At 58.8% G+C, this 24,006-nt stretch overlaps 3 protein-coding genes and 1 non-coding gene across 4 annotated transcripts; 1 reads left to right on the top strand and 3 right to left on the bottom strand.

Annotated features, from left to right (window-relative positions):
- Nucleotides 1-3,034: 3,034 nt before the first annotated feature.
- Nucleotides 3,035-10,306, bottom strand: RIN1 (Ras and Rab interactor 1). The gene is given in 11 exon segments (XM_036326554.1): nucleotides 3,035-4,721; nucleotides 4,724-5,051; nucleotides 5,887-6,038; nucleotides 6,171-6,302; nucleotides 6,597-6,902; nucleotides 7,125-7,874; nucleotides 8,030-8,121; nucleotides 8,221-8,293; nucleotides 8,382-8,496; nucleotides 8,594-8,774; nucleotides 8,914-10,306. Coding segments are annotated over 11 exon segments (2,271 nt in total). The 5' UTR covers nucleotides 9,003-10,306; the 3' UTR covers nucleotides 3,035-4,668.
- A 2-nt stretch (nucleotides 10,307-10,308) lies between these two features.
- BRMS1 (BRMS1 transcriptional repressor and anoikis regulator) lies at nucleotides 10,309-16,023 on the bottom strand. The gene is given in 11 exon segments (XM_036326555.1): nucleotides 10,309-10,527; nucleotides 10,530-10,547; nucleotides 10,839-10,878; nucleotides 11,285-11,349; nucleotides 12,157-12,249; nucleotides 12,806-12,902; nucleotides 12,982-13,061; nucleotides 13,236-13,363; nucleotides 13,497-13,587; nucleotides 13,671-13,816; nucleotides 15,809-16,023. Coding segments are annotated over 10 exon segments (825 nt in total). The 5' UTR covers nucleotides 13,810-13,816; nucleotides 15,809-16,023; the 3' UTR covers nucleotides 10,309-10,453.
- Nucleotides 16,024-16,577: 554 nt separating this feature from the next.
- Nucleotides 16,578-18,822, bottom strand: B4GAT1 (beta-1,4-glucuronyltransferase 1). Its single transcript, XM_036326553.1, has 2 exons — nucleotides 17,652-18,822; nucleotides 16,578-17,416 (listed from the first exon to the last, which is right to left on the bottom strand). Exons 1-2 carry the CDS (start codon nucleotides 18,705-18,707, stop codon nucleotides 17,225-17,227), a joined length of 1,248 nt encoding a protein of 415 aa, XP_036182446.1. The 5' UTR covers nucleotides 18,708-18,822; the 3' UTR covers nucleotides 16,578-17,224.
- Nucleotides 18,823-19,276: 454 nt separating this feature from the next.
- TRNAS-GCU lies at nucleotides 19,277-19,358 on the top strand. Its single transcript has one exon. It is a non-coding gene; the product is annotated as a tRNA-Ser (tRNA).
- Nucleotides 19,359-24,006: the final 4,648 nt, after the last annotated feature.

Raw genomic sequence — 24,006 nt, 5'->3', positions numbered from 1 at the left:
GGGTGGGAGCCAGGTCTGGGGGCTGTGACCGGCAGGGATGGGGAACCCAAGCAGACATGATATTTATGTTAGGACTTCAAAGTGGAGCAGAGCCTGAGGCAGAGATGGCGGGGGCTGGTGGGTGGGAGGCAGTGGGAGGGTGGCGGCAGAAGCCAGACTAAGGTCAGCTCCGGCCCCTCCCTGGGGAAGGTCTCCTTGGTGACACATACCTCCCGCATGGGACACTGAGACCCAGAGTAGGGACAGACGGCTATTTCGGTGCAGAGTTCCAAGAAAGGCACTTCCTGTGCCCCGGCTCTGCCCCCAGCCCCATCCTTTCTTCCTGTCACCCCGCAGGAGCAGCTCGGTCGGTCCTCTGAGCATCGTGGGCCTGGCAGGCGGGGCTGGGGGCAGAGCCGAGGGCTCCACCTCGGCAGGAAAACATCCCGTGCGCCGCCTGCCTTCTCAGCTCTGGCAGAAGCCTCTCCTGGCAGGACGGAGGGTCGTTAACCCGGGGCCTGACGGGGCCAAGCGGGCCCAGCCCCTCAGAGCCCTGGGGTCCACTCAGGCTGAGAGCCCAAGGGGCCAAATGGCCGTGAAGGTCACCCCACCCCTGCCCCCACCCTTGGCCTAACCCCTGCTAAAGACACCCAGCTGTTGGACTAGGAAGGCGTGGGGTCAGAGGCCCAGGCCCGGGCGGGAACGGCCCATTGTCTCATCCTGGGGCTCTGCTCTGTGTCCTCCGCCCTCCAGGAGCCAGGCCCTGTGGGCTGTGCTGCCCCTCAGGAAGCCCCTCCCCCAGACTAGGGGCTTGCTCTGGACCCAGGACCCTCTGGTCTGAAGGGCCTAGGCCCCCAAAATCCCAGTCCCTGGGCCCATCCCCACCCCCCCTCCACCCTCCATCCTCCCCAGGCCCTTCCGGTGAATCACTGGGGCTGGAATCTGATGAGCTCAGGCCTCCCCACCCAGCCTGGCTGCTCCTGCTCCTGCCTAGCCAGTGGGGTCGCCCCCCCACCCCCCAACAGGGGTCTTTCCAGCAGCTCCCAGTCCTCGTCAGAGTTCCCCATGGGGCAGGGTGGCTCAGTGGTGGCTGAGATAAGGTCAGGCTGGGAGTGAGGTTAGTCAGAGGGCTTGGCTATCTTCTGCACGATCAAAAGTATAAAAAGTATGTGTGTGTCTCTGAGTTTGTGCCTGCGTGGGTCTCGGTGCCTGTGTCTGAATTTGCACGTGTGTGTCCGTGCCTGTGTGCCGTGTCTGAGCGGGGACCGGGTGTGTCAGGCAGTCCTGCACGGCTAGGTGTGTGTCCAGAGGTTTCTGTGTAGCAGGTCACCACATATGTCAGCCTGGCCCTGTGTGTGTCAGGGAGTCACATTCTGAACCACAGAGGAAACAGCTGAGGGGATATCTGTGAGTTTGAAGATCCAGGGGTGTTTGTGGATCGGAGGAGGGGCCTATGGGTGCCCCTGTGCCCCACCCTGCAGGGCACAAATGCTGAACCTGTCAGGGTGTCCCCAACACCCTGCGTGTTCCTGTTAAGGTTGGGTGCCAGGTGTTCCCTCACATGAGGGTGGCAGGCAGGGTGTCTCACCCACTGCAAATGTGAGTCAGGGTGTTTCTGGCTGTGAACTTGGGCCTGGAAGCCAGGCCAGGGTGTTAGGCACTCTGTATTGAAGGTGGGTCAGGGTGCGGCTGCGGGCTGCCTTCCTGCCTCCCCTCCCCAGCCCGCCCTCGGGCCAGCCCACACGCCCTGCTCTGACTCCTGGGCCTGCCCGGCCCCTCCCTCAGCACGTCCCGGCCTCTGGCGTCAGGATCCCCGTTTGCGGACGTCCCCGTCCCGGGCCGCACTGCAGGGCTGCTTCCCTCCTGGCATCAGGCTGGGCGTGGCCCTCCGAGTGCCCTGGGTCCCCGGGTGGCCCCAGGTGAGAAGGGGACCTGGCTTGAGGCTGGGAGCTGTGCGTGCGCGCCGCCTGGCGGTGGCTGTAGAGAATGCACTGCCCACGCCCAGGAACGCCGATGACTGTAGTCTAGGCAGCGTCTTCCCGAAGCCGTCACTCCGCAAGTATTCACCAAGTGCCAGTTTCCGCCAGGCATTGTTCTAGGCCCCCGAGGGTTAGCGGGAACCAGGACAGCCTGGCTGTGGCCTGCTAGTGGGCCAGACAGACAGTAAACACACACACATGGACCTACGGGGACTGTGGGGGGATGAGGGGCGGCACTGCCGAGGAGGAAATGACCTGGTGCTCCTAAGAGGTCCCAGCGGCGCGCTGGGTTCCAGCGCGGCAGTGGACTCCGGCAAGGCGTGGCGCCTCTCAGAGCCCGGCTTCCTCTTCCAGAGGCCAAAGGTGGGAGGCTGGGGTTCGGGCCGGGCAGCGCAGATTCTGATTACTCCCCAGGTCACATCTGTTTCCCTCTGGCCGGGGCTGGGGGTGCTTGGTCCAGACAGACACTCCATGGGTGATTGCTGAGTGGATGAGTAAATAGTCCTGTGTGGGGGGATGGTAGAATCAGAAGCTCCACAGACCCTGGTGTTTGAGCCCTGTAACAAGCCCCTTTCCCCGAGCAAGCCTCAGTTTGCTCACCTGTAAAATGGGGATAACGAGATCAGTATTAGACCAGCCTATCATTGCCTTCCCTGCCTGGAGCCCTAACACCTGTATAATGACCTTGTTTATGCTGATTTACTTGGCCTGGACCTTACCAATCAGAAGATAAAAGACCCAGGCAGCAGGCAGGGCCTGGCAGTGCTCTGCTGAGCCACTGCAGGGGGTGGGGGTGGGAGTGGGAGCGCTGAATTCCCAGAGCCAGAAATCAGGACTCCGCAGGGGAAGGGGATGAGAGCAGCATGCAGTGGCCCCGAGACAGGGGCCCAGAAGCCTCAGCCAGTCCCAGTTTCTGCTCCCCACCCAGCCTGGGGTTCTCCGAGTTCCCCCTGCAACCTTCCAGGCCCTTCCTCTCCAACTGAACTTGCAACATCCCGTGTTTGGTTCCCAGCCCCAGCCCTCCCTTAACCTCCCAGCTTCCCGCCTCCCTGCCCGTCACTGTTACCAAACTCCAGTCAGCGGACAGTGTTTATTGAGCGCCCGTGGAGTGTCCGACACTGTGCAAGGCACTGGGGGTGGGCGAGGGGTCGGGAGGGAGGACATACAAAAGCCGAAGGGGAGACTCCCTAACCTGCGAGAAGCTGGGGGAGAGGGTGGAAGTGGGAAATGCTGCCGGTGGCCGAACGAGAAATTCGGGAGCCTGGCACCCGGGCTGCATCTGGTTTGTCTGAAGCCCAGTGTCCAGGACTCCACCTTCCAGCTGTCACCTCTGATGAGCAGGTGGGTGTCCCTTAGTGGCTGGGGTCCTCCTTCACCCAGGGGACAGTGCCTTCCCAGGTCGTGGTCCCGGCGAGGCTGGCGCATCCAGACCCCTGGCCCCGAGGGAGCTGAGGGCCCGCAGCCGCAGCCCCGCTGTCCCCCAGCTGCCCGGTGGCTGGCTGGCTGCGAGTGCAAAGCCTGCGACTGCTTATGCTGCTGAGGCCTCGGAGCCCACCTCTTGGTGTCACCCACTCCGCAGCTTCCTGGGCCACACCCCCCCCTGGTGGCTGTTGCCGGCATTTTCTTTGCTCAGATTTGCTGCCTGCTCTGCTGGGCCTTGAGGGTTAATCTATTGGTGGCTTAGAAGGCTACAGGGTGTAGCTGGAGCCTGATGCCCGGGTTTGGGTGGGGGCGCCCCGAACGGCCTGCTGTGTGATCTCTTAGGAGCCACTTTCCCGAACGTCTGCCGTCGGTGGGTAATAACCACAAACTCCCGTAAAGCTCTTGTGAGGTCCAAGAGTTAAGTGCAGAGAAAATGGTTTCCAAGCTCCCCCTCCCCCGTCCATTTGAAAGCCGTCTCCCTGTCCAAGTACCCTGGGATGCCAGAGGGCCCGGGAGGACGGCCCATTGCGGGGAAAGACTGGAACTTGGGAGCTGCTCCAGCGGGACCTGCCCTCTGGGGTCTCCACGGGCTGACGGGAGGATGTCAGCCTTGGCAAGTGCAGCGAACGACCCCTGACCCTTGGAGGGGTGGGGGAGCTGACATCCCACCTCCTTCCTTCCCTTTCCCATGGTCTGAGTTCTGCTCTGCAGGAAAACCATCCATCTGGACGCCTGGAAGGTTTCTGGGAGAAGACAGGATGGCATTGCACCCCCACTTTACGGGTGAGGGCACTGCGGTTTGGAGGTATAGGTCTCCAGGTGGCCTGGAGCAGGACCGGCCAGAGCACCTGGCTGCCTCTTTGAATCATCCAGACACCGGGGGGAGGTGGAGCCGTTCACAGCCTTGAAGCCCCCAGCTTGGAGGGGCTGCCGGCCTCCAGCTAGGCAGAAGCATAAGACGCAGGGGCCCTTGGTCTGAGGTCCCCCATGCCCCTCAACTTTACTCCAATGCCGCAGATGTAGCCAGTCCAGGCACTCCCCCAGCAGGTATGGTCAGAGATAATTATCAGAGGCGTGGCAGCTGCGCTGTTCCCAGAGGCTGCGGGCGCTGCAGCTCCTGAGGGCTCAGGGGGAGCATGGGCTCTGAAAGGCCTTCCCAGCAGGCTCAGAGTTTTCGGCCCCAAATGCCCCTCTGGCCACTCCCAGCTACTCCTCTGCTGCCTGGCCCCCCTCAGCCTCCAGCGCACTCGGCTGAGCAGGGTCTCCCCTGGCCTGGCTCTCCTCCTGCTTAGCAGTTGCCACAGGGACTGGCTTTGACCTCAGTATCCCCATCTCCCTGCCCCCTTTCTCCTCCCTGCCTCCTGCCTCTGGCTCCCCGCTGCCCTCCTCTATTGCACCCCCAAGTGAGGCCCCCAGTGTCTCGGGCCGCTCTGCCTGGCGGCGGTAGACGAGGTAGCCAGTTGTGGGCAGCCTGTGGGCCAGGGCTCCGGGGGGCAGGCGGTGATAGTCCTGCTCCTTGTACAGGAAGAGGCCGAAAGCGTCAGGCTGGGTCACTCGGAACTTGGTGGCACAGAGCTGGTTCAGGGTGGCGATCGAGGCCCCTGGGGGCACGGCCAGGGTCTTGGAGGTACAGCCACTGCTGGGGTCCTGGTAGGCTACTCGGAGGAGATGCTGTGCAGGAGGAGAAACAAACACAGAAACTCAACCTTGCTTGGTATGTATCTGGCTGCAAAGCTTGAGGTCTCTGCAGAACCAACTGGAAAAAGCTTTTTGGACAAGGTGAGGTCCTGGGGGCCCTGAGGAAGGGAGAGACAGGCTGAGGCTGGCGGGTCACACTGCAGGCTGCAGGATGGCCCCAGCAGGCCTGCGGCCTGACCACCATGCTCAGATGGAGCTAACGCTGTGTCCTGAGCATGTGTCCTGCTTTTCACTCAGTTAATCCTCATATCAGTCCCAGGAGGTGGGTGCTGTTATCCCATTTTATAGATGAGAACATTGAGGCTCAAATTAGTTACCTAACTTGTTCAAGCTCCCACAGCCAGAAAGTAGCAGAGCCCAGATTCGAGCCCAGGATCTGCCTACAATCTGGACTCTTAACCAAGTCTGAGAAGGGCAGTGAGGATGGTGAAGGGCAGGGATGGTGTCTGGTGAGGGGAGCTTGGGCTGGAAGCTTGAAGTCCAGGGGTGGGCAGAGCCCCAGTTGGTGCTGGAAGCCACAATTTGAGGCTTCAGCCTGCCACCTGTGTCCCATTCCCTTTCCATGTCACCTCTCAGTTTCCTCATCTGTGAAAAGGGGCAGTGATGGCCCTATTTCTGTGAAGATTCAGGGCTCAGCGCCTAGAGCACTGGGCACAGTGGAACATACTCTTTCCAGAAAGGCTGTCTTGATGTTGTTCTGCGTGGGGTGCTGTTTCTATTGCGGGAGGGGGAGAGCGGGGGGGGGGGGAGGACCAGCCTTTCCCTACTGGGACTCACAGTTTGGGCGGATGTATGGGGGCCCTGTTACCTGGAAGCTGTGGGTGGCGGGCAGGCGGCGCTGTTCCCAGAGGCTGAGGGAGCGCTGCAGCTCCTGTGAGGGGCTCAGGGGGAGCGTGTGGGCCTGGCCCAGGCCGCTCAGCAGGGCCAGGCTGGCGGAGAGGCTGGTCAGGTAGTAGCCGCCTGGGACACGGGGAGAATGGAGGATGGGGTTGGGTGACCTGTTCCTCTCCCTCCCCTGCTTGCTCAGGCCATGCAGGCGCTGAGGGCTCCAGCCCCACCCCGACGGGAAGTGGCATGTGCGCGGCCCCTCACCCTCGCCGGTGAGCAGGGTGGGATCCAGCAGCTCTGACATGTACTCGGCCTCCAGCAGCAGCTCGGGAAGGTCGCAATGGGCCAGGACCAGGCTCAGCAGCGGGAGGAACTCGTCGGCCCCCGCGCCCTCTCCTGTGGGTGGCGGAGAGGGGAGCTTCAGGCTCCTCTGAGGCCCTGCGGTCAGAGTCCCCTCCTTGTCTTAGACAGTGACCCTCCCCTCCGCCTGCCAGGCCTTGGGCAATGTGGTCTCTATGGCAACCTCGAGCAGGGGCTGGGGAGAGGGTGCTCCACAGTCTGGGCCTCAGTTAGACCACCTGTGAGATGGGAGGGTTGGACCCATCTTCCCCCAGCTGTGCCTTTCCTGGAATGTGCCTGGAGGGGCCTGCCTCTGACAGCAAGGAGCCAGTGGGGGAGGAGGGGGTGTACCCAGGTGGGTCCTCAGGACCGTGTAGAGCAGCTTGCAGGCCTGCAGGAGCCGCTTGACCTGGGCGTTGGGTGAGTAGGTGCGGAGTAACTGCAGCAGCTTCTGGCGCACCTGCTCCGTCTCCACCGGGGAGGGCAGGCTCAGGCGGGACCCGAAGGCTGCAGGGCCCTGGGCCCGGGCCAGGCGGAAGCCTTCAGCCAGGTGGCCCAGGGAGCCATCGGCGGAAAGCCTGCGCCGCAGTCGGGCCACCAGGATGGGCCGGAGAGGCTTGAGCACCGAGCGATGCAGGGACTTCTCCAGGACGCGCTCTGTGGAGCAGAGGCAGGCGAGGGGTCAGGGGAGCCAGGGCAGGGTGGGAGCAGAGTCCAGCGAGACAGGGATGAAGAGGAGGAGGGATCCTGTGAGACAGGAGAGGGGGGGGGAGAGAAGTGGGGAATGGAATGCACGTGAAGGGGTGAGCCAGGCGGCACTGTGGAGGGGAGAGAGTGGCATGGGTAAGAGTTGAGATTATGGAGAGACTGGAGTCTCACCCAGTCTATTAGGCGGCAGCAGCTTCTCAGGGCCCAGCTCGGCGCTCAGCATGGCCTGGGCCCTGCTCAGTGCCTCACGGATGCCCTGCAGCTCCTGGGGCTCCGGGCCGGCCCGCACCTGGGTCAGTAGGTCCTGGACCAGCTGGCCCACAGCTGTGTGGCGGTCCTGCATCAGCGCCGAGGCCGCCCGGCCCACCTGCCGCTCGGGTGCCAGCAGAGAGCAGAAGGCAGAGCTCATGGACCGAAGCAAAGGCCGCCTGCGATTCCTGAGACTCAGGCGGGGTGAGGTTGCTGGACTTCCCTGACGCCCCTGCATGCCCTCCTCCTCCTCGGAGCTGCTGGGGGAGCCACAGTCCACCTCCTGGAGGGAGGGCAGGGGAGGGAGGCTGGGGCTGGCTCCCCCGGGCACATGGTACCCCACTGAGCTCTCCCTCCTCAGCAGCTGTCGAGGGGGCATCCTTTCTGTCTGGCTGGGGGCTGCCCCTGGCGGCACTGGGACCGGGGGAGGTGGCACAGCGGGTGGAGACAGGGGGCTGGAGGTCTCTGTGGATACTCGCACTTTGAAACTCCTCTTGAATTTCTCCCGCTTGGTGGGGCCCAGATCCCCTGGGAACAGGGGGTTGAAGAAGCACAGGGCGGCCCCGGTGCCCTGGTCCAGCTCTTGTGGGGACCGGGGCTTCAGCCGGGGCAGCAGCGGGCCTTCAGAGGGGCCTGGCTGAGCCTTGGTGTTGAGGGAGGAGCTCCAGAACTCTAGAGAAGAGAAACCAACGGGGGCCTCAGGGAGAGGAAGGGAATGTGCCCAAAGGAGGGCAAGGTGCAGGCTCAGGCTGTGTGCCCACGTGCCTTCCCTTTCCCCTTGGCCTCAGTTTGTCCACCTATGCAATGGGCAGCAGGGGAGCCCTTACCGACGCCTAAATGGGAGATGGCTTCCAGCTCCTTGTGGGTGGCTGCCTGTCGGATGGCTCTAGGGAGCTGGAGCTGGAGCAGTAGGATGTCCCTGGGGCCAGAGAGGGGGCAGGTAAGTGAGGGCTGCTGGGGGCTGTGGGGTGGGAGGACAGGGTGGCCCACAGACACCAGCACCCGAGGGCAGGCTCACCGGGTGTGGCAGTAGGCGCAGATGAGCTGGACTAGGTCCGGGAAGACGAGCTCGGATCCCTCCAACGAGACGCCTGAGAGACGGGAAGTGAGGCTGTTCTCCGGAACCCCCCGGCCCAGCCTCTGCTTCCAGCCCCGTCCCTCCAGGCCAGTCCCTCTCACCCCCAGGCCTCTCCTGGATGCAGTGGCTGGACACGAAGGAAGGGCCACTGGCCTCAGGCAGCCTGACGCACAGAGCTTGGCACTGGCGAGTGTTGGATTTCCGCACCAGGAACGTCTGGGAAGGGATGGGTTGGAGGCTCAGGACCTTCGTGTCCTGCTCCTCTCCCCCCACCCTCCGCGGGCCAGTCTCTGGGGGCAGGGGCAAGACTCACCCCCGGGGGCTGGGTCCTCAGCACGTGCAGCGCGGCGGCCGCGTTGGCCCGCAGCTGCAGCCACACGGGCCGCGTGAGCAGCAGGCGCTCCCGCAGGCTCACAGTGCGCCCTGGCCGCTGGGGCCCACCTGTCTGCCCCCCGCTGGCATCGGGCACGTCGTACATGGGGTCCTGGGCTGGCCTGGAGGCAGGCACCAGATCTGAGCAGGCGGCCAGCGGCTGGGCCCCTTGCCCAGCCCTTTCCCCCTCCTCTGCCCTGGGACAGACGGGCTCCGCGGTCCCTCCCTGCCCCTCCAGGCTGCCCCTCCAACTTCACCAACTTTTCTCTCTCCAGGTGCCCAGGCGCGGAGGCGTTCGAAGGGCTGGGGGCTCCGAGAGGCCCTGCTCCTGGCTCCCCAGGGGTTTCCATGGCGGGAGCGCCTTGAATACTTCTGGGACTCAGGAAGACAGTCCGGCCCCCAAGGCAGGAGCATTCCCGCTGGTGAGTAACACTTCCTGAGGGCGGTGCGCCTGTCACGCCCGCCAGTTAACTCTTCGGTGTTCACTCGGCCGGGGCAGCGCCACTTCCTGTGTTCCGGGCCCAGTCTGGGGGGACGGGGATCCTTCCCATGCGAGTGCCACTCTGAGGGCCCCAGCTGCAGGGCTGCCGCCTCTGTACAGAGCTTCCAGGAGCAGCCGCCTCAGACCAGGGGTGGGAAGGGGGGGTTAAGTAGAGCCAGTCTCCTGCCCCTCTCGACCCAAGCCTCCTGCCCTTGGGGCACCTTTAAAGTCTGTGCTCAGTGGCCCCACTGTCCACCTTGGGGTCCACCTTGCGAAAGAGCACCTCCTGCTGGTCACAGATGACTCATTCCTGAGCCTTACTGGGGTTCTGGGATTTCAGGTTGCCATGGAGAAAGGATGCCTGTCTCCATGGAAACAAACCCCTTTGCTTAACTGAGGTTCTGGGGGTGGTTCTAATAATCAGCACTAAACAGGGAGTCTGGCTGTGAGGTGTCAGCACATGGCACTGCTGCCGGCTGCCGCCCACGCACACAGGCCTTGCCAATCTGCCAAGCCATGGGCAGGTGCAGACATGACCCAGCCTCCAAGCACAGAGCACTCAGCCCCCTTCCCCATCGGAGGCCACGTGTTCTGCCTGGGCCACATGCTGCTTCAGACTTTGTCACCAGCACCAGGCAGTCCAGGGCCCAGCCCCCCACCTCTGGGGGGATGGGCCATAGGAGGGTCCCCCTTTTCCGCAGTCTACACCCCAAGTCAGAGTGGGTAGGCTCCTGCTGGGTAGTGAGAGGCACCAGGGACCCCAGAAGAGACTGCCTGTTTGAGACACTCCTCATGGGAGCCCCGACTGCCTTGTAAGGTAAATCAGACACAGGTTGGGTCACAGCAGAGACCCAGGAAATGCTTTAATTCCAGTCCCCGCAGTGTGGGAGGCAGGCACCAAGGACTGCCTTGAGAAGACCTGGGGAGCCCGCCTTCTCAGCACGGCAAGAGCCAGGACAGCCCCCCCGCCCCCCCACAGAACTTCTGGTTCAGAGTTCCCACGACGTGGGCCAACACGCTGGCTGGGTGAGTGGGGAGCCAGGTCCAAGGCCAGCAGGAAGGATGTGCTTTGGCTGAAGACGAGGCAGGTCTTCGTCAGGGAGGGACCTGGGGCTGAAGGCAGGGGAAGGGAGGGGCTGTTGGGGATGAGGGACTCAGTCTGGCCCGGCTAGGACAGCTTGGGCCACAGCTGTACAAGCCCGAGCAGGAGCAGGAGTCCAGACCAGTGAGGGCTGGAGGGGAGTGCGCAGAGCAGCACTGGAGAGCCGGCTGGAAAGACCCCGAGGGCTTGTCCGTCTGCCTGGCTGCAGCAGGAAAATGTCAATCCGGGTTTTGGTGCCTGTTGCTCCAGAGGGGCCCGCTGGCTGTGAATCGCAGGGTCAGGGTCCTGGGGGGTGTGGGAAGGGAAACATCACTGCAGGTGAGAGAAAGTCAACAAGAGGGAGTCGCCGCTTCGTCTGCGGAAATGATCCGTGGGCCCCTCAGTACCGGTGGGAACTCCGTGTCCTGCCCCATCAGCTGAGAGCTGCCCCTTCCCCACCCCCACCCTGGCTCCTGCTCCCAAACTCCCAGTGCCCTCAAGCCCAGACTGTCCCAACTCTCTCGGCCACGGATCTGACACGGCCACTGCCGCTCCCTGGGCTCCTTTCTGGAGGCTGGGCTGGGGGAAGGGCTGGTGGGAGGAGGGAAGCCCTGTGGCTCTTACCGTCTGATTTTCTCTTCTGAGGGGACACAGCCGCCCTAGCCTGGGGTGGAGAGAAGAAAAGCCCCCTGAGAGCCTGCCTCTGGCTTGGCAAGTCCCCTCCCCATCAGCCTCCCTGGGGCGGGGGGCTGTCGGCCAGTACCGCCTGGGAGTTGGGGGTGGGGACGGCATGGGAAGCATAAGACGCTTTCTAGACAAAGCTCTGCTGTGACCCCCTGTCAGAGGCCTGGCCAGCCCAGTGCTCTCCCACCTTCCCTTTCTCCCATCCCATCCAGACCTGCCCCGGAACAAGAAAGAGGCCAACAAGCCTAGAAGCTCCCTCCTCCAGGGCAGCCCTGGGCAAAAGGCGGCGTGTGAGCTGGCGGTGATGCCAGGGAACTCAGAACGGCTAGGGCTGGAGCCTGCAGAGCAGACTTGGCGTCTGGGGTGGGGCCCTGCACGAGACCCACCTTTTTGATAGCCGTCCAGTCCTCCAGGATGTCGATCTCCTGCAGCATGTACACGATGTAAGGGCCTGCAACAGGGTCAAGGAAGCAATGCCCGAGGAGGGGCAGGAGGCCTCGGCCGGCGTGCGAACGGCGTGCGAACGCTCGGGAGAGGTAGTGCTAAGGGCACGGGCTAGAGCATGGGCTCCACCCCTACCTCTTGGCCACAGGTTCTCTGGGGTGGGGGTGGGGGGCGGGCGGGGTGTGTGTGGCTATGGCCTATTTCAACGAGTCCCAGAGGGCGGGGGTGGGCCCCAAGCCTCACCCCTACTTCCCCTACCTTGGCTCCCACTCATGCCCTCTCCGCAGCTTCAAGGTCAGTAGGCTGAGGCCCATCTACCCACTCAGGGACCTTGCTCCTTCTATTCCTGGTCCCCCCTGTGGCCCCTTTCCCCATCTACACACAGAAAACACTCTGGTTTCCCAGGCCCCCTGGGGTCCGTCCTCCCATCATCTGTACCCGATTATGTCCCCACGCCCTCAAGTCCGTGCAGTCCAGGCTCCTCCCTCCCTTCCTTCCTGAACCTGATTCCTAAGCCAGGCGGCCGGTGCCCTTAGACTGGTTACTGCAGGAATCAGAGCAGGGGGTGGGGAGCAGGGGTGCGAATTCAGTTCATCTCTGTGCTGGGCTATGCCAGAGGGATAAAGGCTAAGGTGGGGCAGAGGCAACTCCTCCCTCATGCAAGGGTCCAGCAGGGAGGCAGGAGAGAGAAGCCATGGCTGTTGGGGGAAGACCAGGCAAGGTGTGTGAGCTGGCTCCTTTCTGAGGCTCCCAGGCATGGCTGCCAGCTCACATGCCGCCTTTGCCCGCTCAGGCCCAGCGGGTGGAAGGATACCAGAAACGAGGGGTGCCTTCTTCCTCTTGCTGGGTGGCAGGGAGTCCCAGGTCCTTGAGCTGCCTCTGGTGTGCAGTTTGTCATCCCACCACTCTGTGACCCCAGACCCAGAGTCAGGATTGTGGTGCTGGTCCTCCCAGGACACCCCTACCCTGATAGCCTGCCCTTCCCCATCAACCACCTCCCAGGACAGGGGAGAGAACCCTGGGCTTGGGGGTTAGAAGCTGAGTTCAGGTCCCAACTGCACAGAAGTACAACCTGGGAAAGAAGTCACTGCACATCTAGGGGGCTGTTTCTTCATCTGTTTAGTGGACAGTGGGGTGAGGACAACCCCTGCCTCCCCAGAGCCCCGTAGGATGCAGGCACTATGGACACGGCGGGGACTGTGGCTACTTATGTGTGGGAGTGTCAGAATGTCACCCTGGAAAGAGAGCAAGGGCAAAGGAGAGCAGGGGAACCCACTCTTCCTAAACCCCCACTGTGTGCCAGGCACGGGGCCAGGCCCTTTCATGCCTGGCTTCATTCAGGCTCCACAAACACCCCTCTTCCTATCCCCTTGAGCAGGCGGGGAAGCTCAGGTCCGGGCAGGAGTGGGCACTGACAGAGCCGGGCCGGGGGCAGGGTGCTCAGGGCCGGCCCCTTGCCTCACCCGAGCTGATGTCCAGGCTCTGACGGTCCTCCTCCAGCCTCTGGATCCGCTCCTGCAGCTCCCCCTGCAGCGTGTCATAGAGCAGCAGCTTCTCGCTCTGGAAGAGGTGGGAGCAGCTCAGTCAGGAGGGACAGGTGGGCCCCTTACATCCTCCTCCCTTGGCGCCCATCAGTCACCTCCAGGTGCTGCTTAGCTCCCTGCAGCTCACACTCATACTTATTCCTGATCACGTCCAGACAGAAGCCCTTGTAGATCCCTGCAGAGGGAGGGAGGGGTTTGAGAGGCCCAGCTTGGCCAGGGACTCCAGTGCCCCAAAAGGGGTGCTGGGAACATGGGCAGGACAGGGATGAGAGAGGAAGGGACCATGGGTGGGTAGGGGAACAGGGAGGGAGACTGGGGGCCACTCCAGGGCACAGGACAGCCCACAGACCTGCCACCTGAATGCGAATCTTGAGGCTCCGCTGCAGCCCCCCCAGGGGCTCTGTGTATTCGGGCGCTCTCTCAGCTCCCACTTCCTCCAGCCGCACCTGCAGCTGACTCAGTCGTTCCCTGAACAACCTGGGAGGTAAATGTGCTCGTCCGTCAGACACACACGGAGCACCTGGCCCCCGACAGGGACCCATCTAGGCCTCAGCACCAGGCCCGCCTCACCCCAAGCGCCTGGAGACCCAGCCCCAGGGGCCCCGCTCACTTCTCCTTTAGCTCCGAGAACTGCTTCTCCAGGTCCAGCATCTCACTGACGCACTCGCTGCGGCGCCGCTCGTAGTCCTCGTCGTCCATCTCTGGGACAAGAGGGCAGTCAAGGTCGGCTGAGGAGTGGGCAGGCGTGTGTGTGCGCGTGTGTGTGCGTGTGTGTGCGTGTCACCTGAGCTCTCCTCCTCGGACTCGGTCTGGCTGCCACTTCGTTCCTCCTCACTCTCTTCCTCCTCTCCGTTCATCTCGGCAGCTGAATCACCCTCTGCTTCCATCTCTTCTGTGTCTTTGCTTGAAGGCTGGAGTGGCATCTGGGCTCTGGGAGGAGGGGGAGAGCCATCACTCACCACCACCCACAGCTCCAAGCAGGTAAGTGGCCACTCAGGGAGTCAAGCAAAGCCTGGCCGCAGCTGGGGACAGCTGGGAAGCGACTGGACGCGCCACCACCTGAGCACACCCTGGATGGAGAAGCTGCACGCGGCCGGGTCTGCACATCTCCACCGATGGGAAAGGCCAAGGGTGGGCTCCCCGCTGCCTATGGGACTCGGCCTTTCAAGGCCCTGCACCGACTAGACTTGAACTACCGGTCCAGCTCTTTCACCCCACCATCTAACGGTCAATTCTCAAATGCACCAGGCACTTCCCCCCCCCCCCCCCCCGCCTCGTGCTGTTCCTTCTCGTCTCTTCCTGGGAACATGCTGCAACCTGTCTTCTCACTGTGCCCTGGGTCCAGTCCCGGCTCCTGCTTCCTCTGGGACTTCGTGTCCGCAGCACTCCCTCCTGACAGTTCCTGCCATGGAGCTGTGGACATGCTCAGGCAGTCCCGGCCGTTTAGGAAAAGCAGGAACACACAACCTCCCCCGATCACATTAGCTGCTCCACATACTCCCCTCACAGCCACACCGTTCCAGTCCTACTTTCACCTGCCACTTGTCCCTATTGGTTTCTGTATCATCACTGTCAGCTGAAACTAACGCCAATATTTTTAATGCTTATCGTAGTTGCCTTCTCAGCAACACCGAATACTGTTATGTGTTCCTTCTTATATTCACTCATCTAATACTTATTGAAACTCTAATATATGCTAGGTACCCTCAGACACTCTGGTAGGTACTGGGCACAACTGTGATAAACAGACAGTCTCTGACCTCGAGCTGTTTACAAGTTCCTGGGAGAAAAGGGCAAGGAAGCAGACCATTCCTGTGATGTGAGAAGAGCTGTGAGCAGGGGCATATGAGAGAGGCATCTAACTGGGGCCTGGAGTTGCTGCAGCATGAGGGCTTGCAGACGAAGACGGGCCAGACCCATGAGCTGATCTGGCTGAGGGAGGGAACATTCCAAGTAGAGCAGCATGTGCAAAGGCCTCAAAATGAGAGAAAGGACAGGGTGGGGGCACCTGGGTCTAAGCCTCAGAAAGGAATCTGGGCAATGTTATCTAGTGAGTTCTTCAGACCCCGTGAGGGTGCAAGCAGCAAGGCGGGATGTGTGGAGTGAGAAGACATTCATGATGGAACTCAGGGTCACCAAAGGGGAAGAGGGTGAGAACCCTGCAAAGGAAAAGGGCATTACCAAGAGGTGGAGGAGGGAAAACTCAAAGTCACGAAGAGAACTTGAGAAGGAAGGAGAGGTGACAGTGCCAAATGCTGCCCAGAGATCACCTAATCAGAAGACTAACTAGGCCTCTCAACAGATAATCTCTCTGCCGACTAGGGGTTCTGTTTCCCTGTGAAGTTCTTCCAACTTCTCTGGACACTGGTTTGCAGCCACTCCTCCGGGAAGCCTCGTTGCTGACACTTCCTCTCTATTTGCCCATCTCATGTCTGTCTCCACAACCAGACGCCAAGCCTCAGCAGGGCATGGCTGCACATGCACCTTATTCACCTGAGGATGGAGGGTTTGCAAATACAAACTCAACTTTTGTGAGGCAGGAGTTGGCTTTCACTCTTGGTAGCCCCCAGCAAACCCACAGTGTTCTGCTAACCTTCCTTGACAGCATTCCGAGTTTTGTAAAAGAACTGGACTCGAGGAGAGGTTAGTCATATTCCTCAATAATTTCACAAATAATCTGAACCTGATCTGAAAATCTCGGTTCTCCAAACCAGTCTCATCATTTCCATTCTCAAGCCTCGGTTCCAACAGTTCCCAAACGTTGCAATTCCCCGTCACTGTTAAACATATTTGCTTGGTAAAATGCAACGTAATCCGGACCAGAAAGAGCGGGAGCAGGGGGTGCGGTGGGGAGTGTCGTTTACGCCAGGTACGTCTTATTTTAATTGATGAGCTCAATTGGACCACAATCTCCTTCCTTACCCCAGGTGCAGAGAGAGCGTAGCCACTGCTACTCAGAGCTTGTAAAGATCGCTGGGGTAAGGGACGGCAGGCGTTGTGCACATGCAAATGATCTTTTCAGAAAGTGAGCGTCTCCAAGGCGGCCTCCATGGTCCCCCCCTGGAAGGGGACGACTCAGCCCCTCGCGGCGCGCCCGGAGCCTCCCACCCGGCTCCATCCGCCCCAGTACGCGCGGCACGGGCAGGGGATCCCTGGCTCTCCCGCGGCCCCGCACGCGTCCGGCCCGTTAGGTCTCCCCTTTGGCCCTGGCGATGGGGCGGGCTCCGACCGACTCGCTGGAGAGACCGAACCGGGCGCCACGGGTGGCGTTACGCACCGCAGGGAGTGGAGCCTCCGGCCTCAAGTCCGAGACTCTCCGACAGGTGCCCGGTGCCCGCTGCTGCGGGTGCTGGCCGCCGCCACCCGGCTCCCGGAACCGCAGCGCCGGTCTCTCTTTACTGGGAGGCGGGGCCTGTCCGCGCTTCCGTATTCGTCATCAAGAGGTGCCCGCTGGGAAGCTCCCAATTGGACAGCTGGGGCGAGGCATGCTGGGATACCGCGCGCTGGTTTCCATAGCAACCAGCGGACATTCACACTAGCCGTCCGCCTGCGGAAGAAACCCTGGCGGCTTCTTCGCTTCACAGGTGGTGCCCCTGGGTCCGCGGTCACCTTCCTCCAACCCCCCGCGGCGCGAAAGAGGAGAACCCGCGCCCCCTCCGCCTGCCCGGTTCAGGAGAGAAACGGAGCCAACTGTAGTTGTGAACACGCATTTATTTACATTGTCATTGGTAGGCAAACAACCCAGCTCAGTCTAGTCTAGGGTACAGGACTCGCAGACCCTTCTCTTCTCCAGAACTCCCGAGGCCTGGGAGAACCAGCAAGTTTCGGCTTCAGCGCCAAAGCTGAGAACTAAATTCAAAGCCTTTATCTGATTTCTTTACAAAAAGCCCATTTTGTTAAGAACTCAGACCTCTCCCTCTGCACCATTCATACTTCTCACTCTTCTACTGCCTACCCACCCAAGATCGTTAATAATAACAATAACAAAAACAATAATACTGTAATAATATTAATAACACTTCACATTTTTACGAAGCATACAGAGTGTTTTCACATATAGCATCTCATCTGAGCCTCCCAACAGTTCTGTGAGGTAGATATTCTCACCTCCCTTTTTACAGACGGCATAGCTGAGGCTCAGAGAGGGAATAGGATTTGCTCAAGGCCACACAGCTAGTTAGTGGTAAAGCTAGGACTTGATCCCAGCACCCCATATTCAAAGTCCAGTGTTCCAACACCACAGCTCAAGTGGAGTGACATTTCTTACCCCTACCAGGCGTGAGGGGCAGCCTCAGGAGACAGGAGGCTGAGATTTCTCAAACTAGGGCAGGGAAGGACTCAGCAGTGACGGGTGGAGTCGGGGTACTTGGTCTTCAACTCCTGTTTGAACTGGCGGTAGAGAATCTTATTGTGCTGATTTTCAGCTTCCTTTTGGGGGTGGAAATCCAAGGTGTCTTTGAAGCCCTTATGAATCAGGAAACCTTCGTTCAGCACCTCGAAATCAAATCCTGCCACGTGCAGCTCACAGGCCTGTAGGGGGAGAGAGAGGTCAGCAAAGCCTGATGATTATTCTAGGGCCAAGACTGACATCCTAAAGCCGACTCCAGCATCCCCACTCCTCTGGGGCACCCTGGATCTCCCACAACCACCACTGAACTATCATTTCTCCTGCCTCAATGCCCACTTCCCATCCTGGGCCACTCATGGCTCCCAGACCCCAGCACCCCTCCTGCCCCATTTCCCCTGCCCTCTCCCTTATTGGCACCTGGCTGATGCGATTGAAGCCGTACTGACGAAAGCGTTCGTCAAAGGCGGGAACCTTGCCTCCAGCCACGTAGAATGGCTCCCAGGGGTCCTGCCAAGGCACCACGTAGGCAGGCCTCAGCAAGGTCTCTTCAGGAAGGTTGACCCAGCGGGAGTAGTTGGTGGGCGCCTGGCAGGGCGTGCACAGCCCATAATAGAACGGCTGCACCTCGTCCACCTGGTAGAGCTTCAGCAGCTCGTTCTTATTTGCGGGTATGCGGCGGGCTCGGCGGATCTCAAAGGCAGGCACCACGAGCGCTGTCCCTGCCCACTGCTTGCTCTGACCCAGCATTTCCCGCAGGCCTCTCCACAGTCCCTCGCTGGGCACCATGTCCACATCGATCACCAGGGCATAGTTGGCCCCCTCACGAGCCAGATTCCTCAGCAGGTTATTGGGGTAGGAGACGTTGGTACCTAGTGCGTAGTTGATCCCGGGCTGGGCCACTCTGGCTAGCTTGTCAAAGACCTGCTGGCAGGACCGCAGCAGGGCAAACTCCCCCGGCTCCCGGGGATCGGGCACAGCGGCCTCATAGCGCGAGGGGCACACCAGGTGCATGGCTACTCTGGCGCGAATATCGGGGCAGTGGCTGCTCAGCGCGTAGGTCAGCACCGTGGCCAGCTGCGCCTCCTCCTTGGTGGCGGCGAACACCGACACGGAGAGCGGGCCCTCCCAGCGCTCCAACAGGCCCGACAGATGCACCAGGTTGTCTACGCTGGCGTGCGTGGCCAGGATCACATCATCGGGGTCCATGGTGGTCTTCAGTAGGCCCCTGTAGACGCGGTAGTCGCCGCTGGTGTCCAGGACGCCTCCGGAGGCCAGCGCGGCGCGGAGCTGCGCCTTGACCTGGTCCACAGACCGCGGGGACGGGGGGAAGAACTCCAAATACTGCTCTTGCTCCTCCTGTCCGTGGAGCCCGGACAGCAGCGACAGGTAGAGCAGCTGCAGCATCGCCACCAGCATTAGCGCGGCCAGCAACAGCTGGTAGAAAGCGCAGCGGATGGCGTAGGACATCTGCATGGCTCTCGGGGCTCGTGGCGCAGCAGGGACCACCCGGCCACAGCCTCGCCAACCGCCGCAAGCCCGGATTTACCGCAGCCTGCCGAGCGCAGCCGAGGCGAGCCGAGCCGAGCCGAGCTCCGGGCACAGCCCCTCCCGCCCGCTCGGGCCCCGGGAGTGCCAGGGCGCCCCCTGCACGCCTGGAGGAGCGACTGCACTCGCCGCCCGCGCGGCGCGCTTTGCAAACGCTGGCTCTGCCCGAGGCGGCACCGCTGGGTTCCCAGAAACAAGCACCCACTCCCTCCGGGTCAGTCCGTGATCCCGCCCCCCGGACCGACCGAGTCCCGAAACGTTGACGCGCTCGCCCGGGGCTCAGGGAGGGAAACCGCGGCAGAGCTTAGCTGCAGCTGGGTGACGGATGGTGCGGGTTCGCGGCTGCGGCGGGAGGAAAGGAACACACAAAAACCTTTTCTTTCTGCGGGTTCTCCCTCCAGGAGATCCTACCAGGGCTGCGCTGAACAGTGGGTGTAGGAAGGGTTCAGATGGTGCGGAGGAGATAAGGGAATTTAGAAAGGTAGGCTTGCGCGTGGGACGAGGTGGCCGAGTGGTTAAGGCGATGGACTGCTAATCCATTGTGCTTTGCACGCGTGGGTTCGAATCCCATCCTCGTCGGTCGCGTTTTACACAGGAGATGGCTCTTTATTTTCTATATCCCGCGGGTCTGGAGCACCACGCTGGGGACAATGTGATCCAACCAGTGCCCCAGTTCACCACGCGTCTCCTCCGCCTCAGGCTCTTCCTGTACCCTGTATCGGAACCCTCTGGGCGGCGTTGGAGGAGTACTTTTCTTTCGCCTTAGGCAGCGGTTCTCAACCTGTGGGTCGCGACCCTTTGGGGGTTGAACGACCCCTTCACAGGGGTCGCCTAAGACCATCGGAAAACACATATATAATTACATATTGTTTTTGTGATGAATCACTATGCTTTAATTATTTTCAATTTGTAACAATGAAAATACATCCTGCATATCAGATATTGACATTATGATTCATAACAGTAGCAAAATTACAGTTATGAAGTAGCAACGAAAATAATTTTATGTTGAGGGTCACCACCACATGAGGAGCTGTATGAAAGGGTCGCGGCATTAGGAAGGTTGAGAACCACTGCCTTAGGGGGCCCGGGGCTCAGTGGTACCTTGAAGACCAGAACCAAAATTCTGGCCAATGCCAAATTAGGGGCCTGTTTATTAATCAGAGAAGCACCTCCTAGAATCACCCTTTCCCTGACTACAGTAGTGGAATTCACGCGGGGGGAGGGGGGGGGTGGTTAGGGTGGTATTTGATCCTTAATTACTACTCTATTCAACCCAGTGATTTTCCTCCCCACAGCAACCCTCCCAGGAGGGAGACCTTGTATCCATCCGCACACCTTCTTCCTGAACACACACACACACACACACACACACACACACACACACACACTCGGAGAAGTTCTTGAGTATTCTAACACCAGCCTTATACAAAGGTGCTTAGTGAGTGTTTGTGACTAATTGAACCGTGGGTTCTTTAGAAGAGGAGAGTCTGGGGGGAAGGGCAGGTACTTGGACTGATTCATCAATTATAGGTAATAACTATTGGGCGCTGTGAATCTTGGGAAGGTGCTCTGGGACAGGGCAAGGCGTTTCTCCACTGCTCCGCAGGCCGTGGGAGTCAAGGTTGTTGAGCTGAAAAGTGGCCAGGACCCCTGTATTCCACAGCCCCAGCAATAACACCTCCGGAGCTGCTCAGCCCGGGACCGTGTTTGGCGCCGGGAAGGAGGCCTTGCAGGGGACAGGCATGCCCCTGAAGGTGTTCATTGGTGACCTGCTGACCTGTGCCAGAGGAGAAAATGGTGCACAGAGCCTTTCAGGCCTCGGAAACTGGAGGCACAGAAGCCAGATCTGATGCCATTTGGGCTTTCTTTGATCTGCTCATTGTTTAAAACAACAACACAATTTAAATTACATTAGTTGTTAACTTTGGTGAACCAGGAGATTGGACATAAAACCCACATTTCCAGCTTCTGTTTTGAATTCTGGAAGATCTGGCAATACCAGGCTTCGTTCCCGCAGGGTGACAACTGGCCAGAGTGTAAGTGTGACTCCCCCTTTGCAAACAGTCTTTTCTTTGCCAAAGTCTCAACCCCACACCTTCCTGCCCACTCGGCCCTTTGAGCATTTGTGTTTCACCTACGGTACTCATCCAACACCTATTTTCTGCCTCAATTGGCGGGGGCATCTGCCCACAATACCCTCCCTCACCCACGGCAATGCTAGCCCACAGCAGGCGCCAATTCTCGTTTTTTTGGACCAGTAAATCAGAGGCTTCTGAAGTGTCCCCAGGGGCTCTAGTTTAAGGGGGACTGAAAAGTAGTGACTGGGCTTGGCCATTATCAAGGAAAGCCACATGGAAGGGCCAGAGGAAGGCCAAAAGCCCCTCTTGTGGGGCCTGGCCAGGGTCAGGGGCTGGCTGTGATGGAGTGGGGCATGAGACATTCGAAGAGCAGTTAAAAACCATTACCAAGAGGTCTGCTTCCCACAGACCTTGCCCTATGCAGCTCTCCCATCTGGCTGGTCCTGACTTCTAGCTTTTATTTTTATTTATTTATTTATTTATTTATTTATTTTTTTGCCTCTTAAATTTATTTGTCTCTTTGAGTTCCATGAAGTGGTACTATTAAAATGTCATGTAGTATTTTTTTTTCATGTATTTTTGTTGATTTCAGAGAGGAAGGGAGAGGGAGAAAGAGATAGAAACATTAATCATGAGAGAGAATCATTGGTCGGCTGCCTCCTGCATGCCCCACAATGGGGATTGAGCCCGCAACCTGGGCATGTGCCCTGACCAAGAATTGAACCGTGACTTCCTGCTTCATAGGTCGACACTCAACCACTGAGCCATGCCAGCCCAGCTCATGTAGTTATTAAAAAGAGTACCAAGTGTCTGGAAGGACCAGCACATATTAAAAGGATCTATCAGGAAAATAGGATTCGCCATAGAAATGACCTTACTCTGTTAACTTCGGTAATGTTCTCTTGACTGACTTGCCATTCTCTCTTAAGAGAATTCATGAGCCAGAAGAGAAACTTACAAGGAAAGGGTAAAATAATGAGATGGTTATTAATCTGACTTCTAGCTTTTATAATAAATCTGTAACCCAGCAAGAACATGTTTCTCTGAGTGCTGTGAGCTGCTCTAGTAAATTAATTGAACCCCAGGGCAGGGGTGCTGGAGTCTGATTTATAGCCAGTTGATCAGAAGTACAGGTTACAACCTGGACTTGCCATTGGCATCTGCAGTGGCGCAGACTGAGTCCTTAACTTGTGGAATCTGATGCTCTCCCCAGCAGATGGAGTTACATGGTAGGACACTCAGCTTGTGTCAGAGTATGGCCTGGGAGGGAGGAAAACCCACTCATCAGCCCTAGTTGCTTTTGTTCAGTGGATAGAGTGTTGGCCTGCGGACTGAAGGGTCCCAGGTTCGATTCCAGTCAAGGAAACATGCCTGGGGTTGCAGGCTTGATCCCCAGTAGGCGGCATGCAGGAGGCTGGCCAATGATTCTCTCTCATCATTGATGTTTCTATCTCTCTCTCTCCCTTCCTCTCTAAAATCAATAAAAAAGTATTTTAAAAAATAAAGGATATATAACACAGAATGTACAAATAATAAAATATACAATATTCTTTAAAAAAACAAAAAAACAATGTGTAGAAATACTACTGTATTTGATCTTGAATCCTGAAACTTTACTAAATTCACTTATTACCTCTAATAGTTGTGTGTGTGTGTGTGTGTACTCTTTAGGATTTTCTGTATATGTATATATCATCTGTGAATCTGGGTAGTTTTACTCCTTCATTTTCAATTTGGATGTCTATTTCTCTTTCTTGCCAAATTGCTCAGGCTGGAACTTCCAGTACAAAGGTGAAGAGATGAAGTGGTACGAGTGGGGATCCTCTTCTTGTTCCTGACCTTGTGTGTGTGGGGGGGGGCACGGCTTTCAGTCCTTCACATTGAGTATGACATTAGCGATGGATTTTCCATAAATGCCCTTTATCAGGCTGAGGACGTTCCCATCTATTCCTCGTTTGTGGGGTGTTTTCATCTTGAAGTGTTGGATTTTGTCAGATGCTTTTTCTGCATCAATTGAGATGATCATGTGGTTTCCCCCTTCATTCCATTCATGTGCCGTGTGGTGTTTATATCGATGTGTTTCTGTATGTTGAACCACCTTGCATTCTGAAAGGCCTGGCTTTGGTTTTAGAACTCTTAACAGGCACTTAACCTCTAAGTTAAGCAGCCTCTGTAGAGGCAAATGCCCTCTTCTCTCCTGTATCCCTCCTCCTCTTTCTACTCCCATTTAGTCCTCATTGCTAAGGTTCTTTGTCCCCAACCCACTGCTCCAGCCTCAACCTCTCTTCTCCCTCCCTCACATCCTAGGGGCTTCCTCACCCCACCCCCTGCCAGAAGTCCCCACTGTTCCCTGAATATTCCATGTCCATGCCTTCCACACCCTCTGGTACCTCTGCCTGGGGTGCCCTTCCCCCACTCCAGCCCAGCAAACTCATATTCATCCCTCAAGACCCAGCTGGGGGAATGCTTCCTTTGGGATGCCTGCCCTGACTTCCCAGAAGGCACAGGGCCTTCACAAACCTCAGGACAAGTTGCATTGTCTCCTATGGCCTTGGGAACACCGACCACTCCTTCTCTGTTTCAGGGTCACCAGACCAGCCAGGGCCTGGCACCATGAATTGTGGTCAAAAGAATGAATCCTCGCCGAAACCGGTTTGGCTCAGTGGATAGAGCGTCGGCTTGTGGACTGAAAGGTCCCAGGTTCGATTCCGGTCAAGGGCATGTACCTGGGTTGCGGGCACATCCCCAGTAGGAGATGTGCAGGAGGCAGCTGATCGATGTTTCTCTCTCATCGATGTTTCTAACTATCTCTCTCCCTTCCTCTCTGTAAAAAATCAATAAAATATATTAAAAAAAAAAAAGAATGAATCCTCACTTGGGATCTTCCTGTGGCTTGTATGTCAGCTGTCAAGGCCATATATTGCTTCACTTTCCTCTTTGATATCAAAACCGCCTCTGGCTTCTGAGCAGGGGGCTGGCTCAGCTCCCGGTATAGAACAGCTCCTCAGGGACTGTTCACAGAAGGGAGGAGGGCAAGTGGGCAGCAAGGTCAGTGCCTAAAATGGCAAAAAACCCACCGTGCTTTTCTCTGGGTTGGGCATGGTAGGACAGGGGTGTGTGAAGCAGGCCACTCCTCCGTCCCTCAG

The sequence above is a fragment of the Myotis myotis genome, unplaced genomic scaffold (assembly GCF_014108235.1).
Source record: "Myotis myotis isolate mMyoMyo1 unplaced genomic scaffold, mMyoMyo1.p scaffold_m19_p_10, whole genome shotgun sequence".
Lineage (NCBI taxonomy): Eukaryota > Metazoa > Chordata > Mammalia > Chiroptera > Vespertilionidae > Myotis > Myotis myotis.
The sequence above is the reverse complement of the archived record's forward strand: the minus strand, read 5'-3'. Positions and strand labels throughout refer to the sequence as shown.

What these genes read in the sequence shown, in the direction of transcription:
- B4GAT1 (XM_036326553.1), bottom strand. Translation starts at nt 18,707, where the DNA reads ATGCAGATGTCCTACGCCATCCGCTGCGCTTTCTACCAGCTGTTGCTG. An exon ending in GCTTCAATCGCATCAGCCAG is followed by an intron (nt 17,417 to 17,651) that starts GTGCCAATAAGG and finishes CTCCCCCTACAG; the next exon opens with GCCTGTGAGCTGCACGTGGC.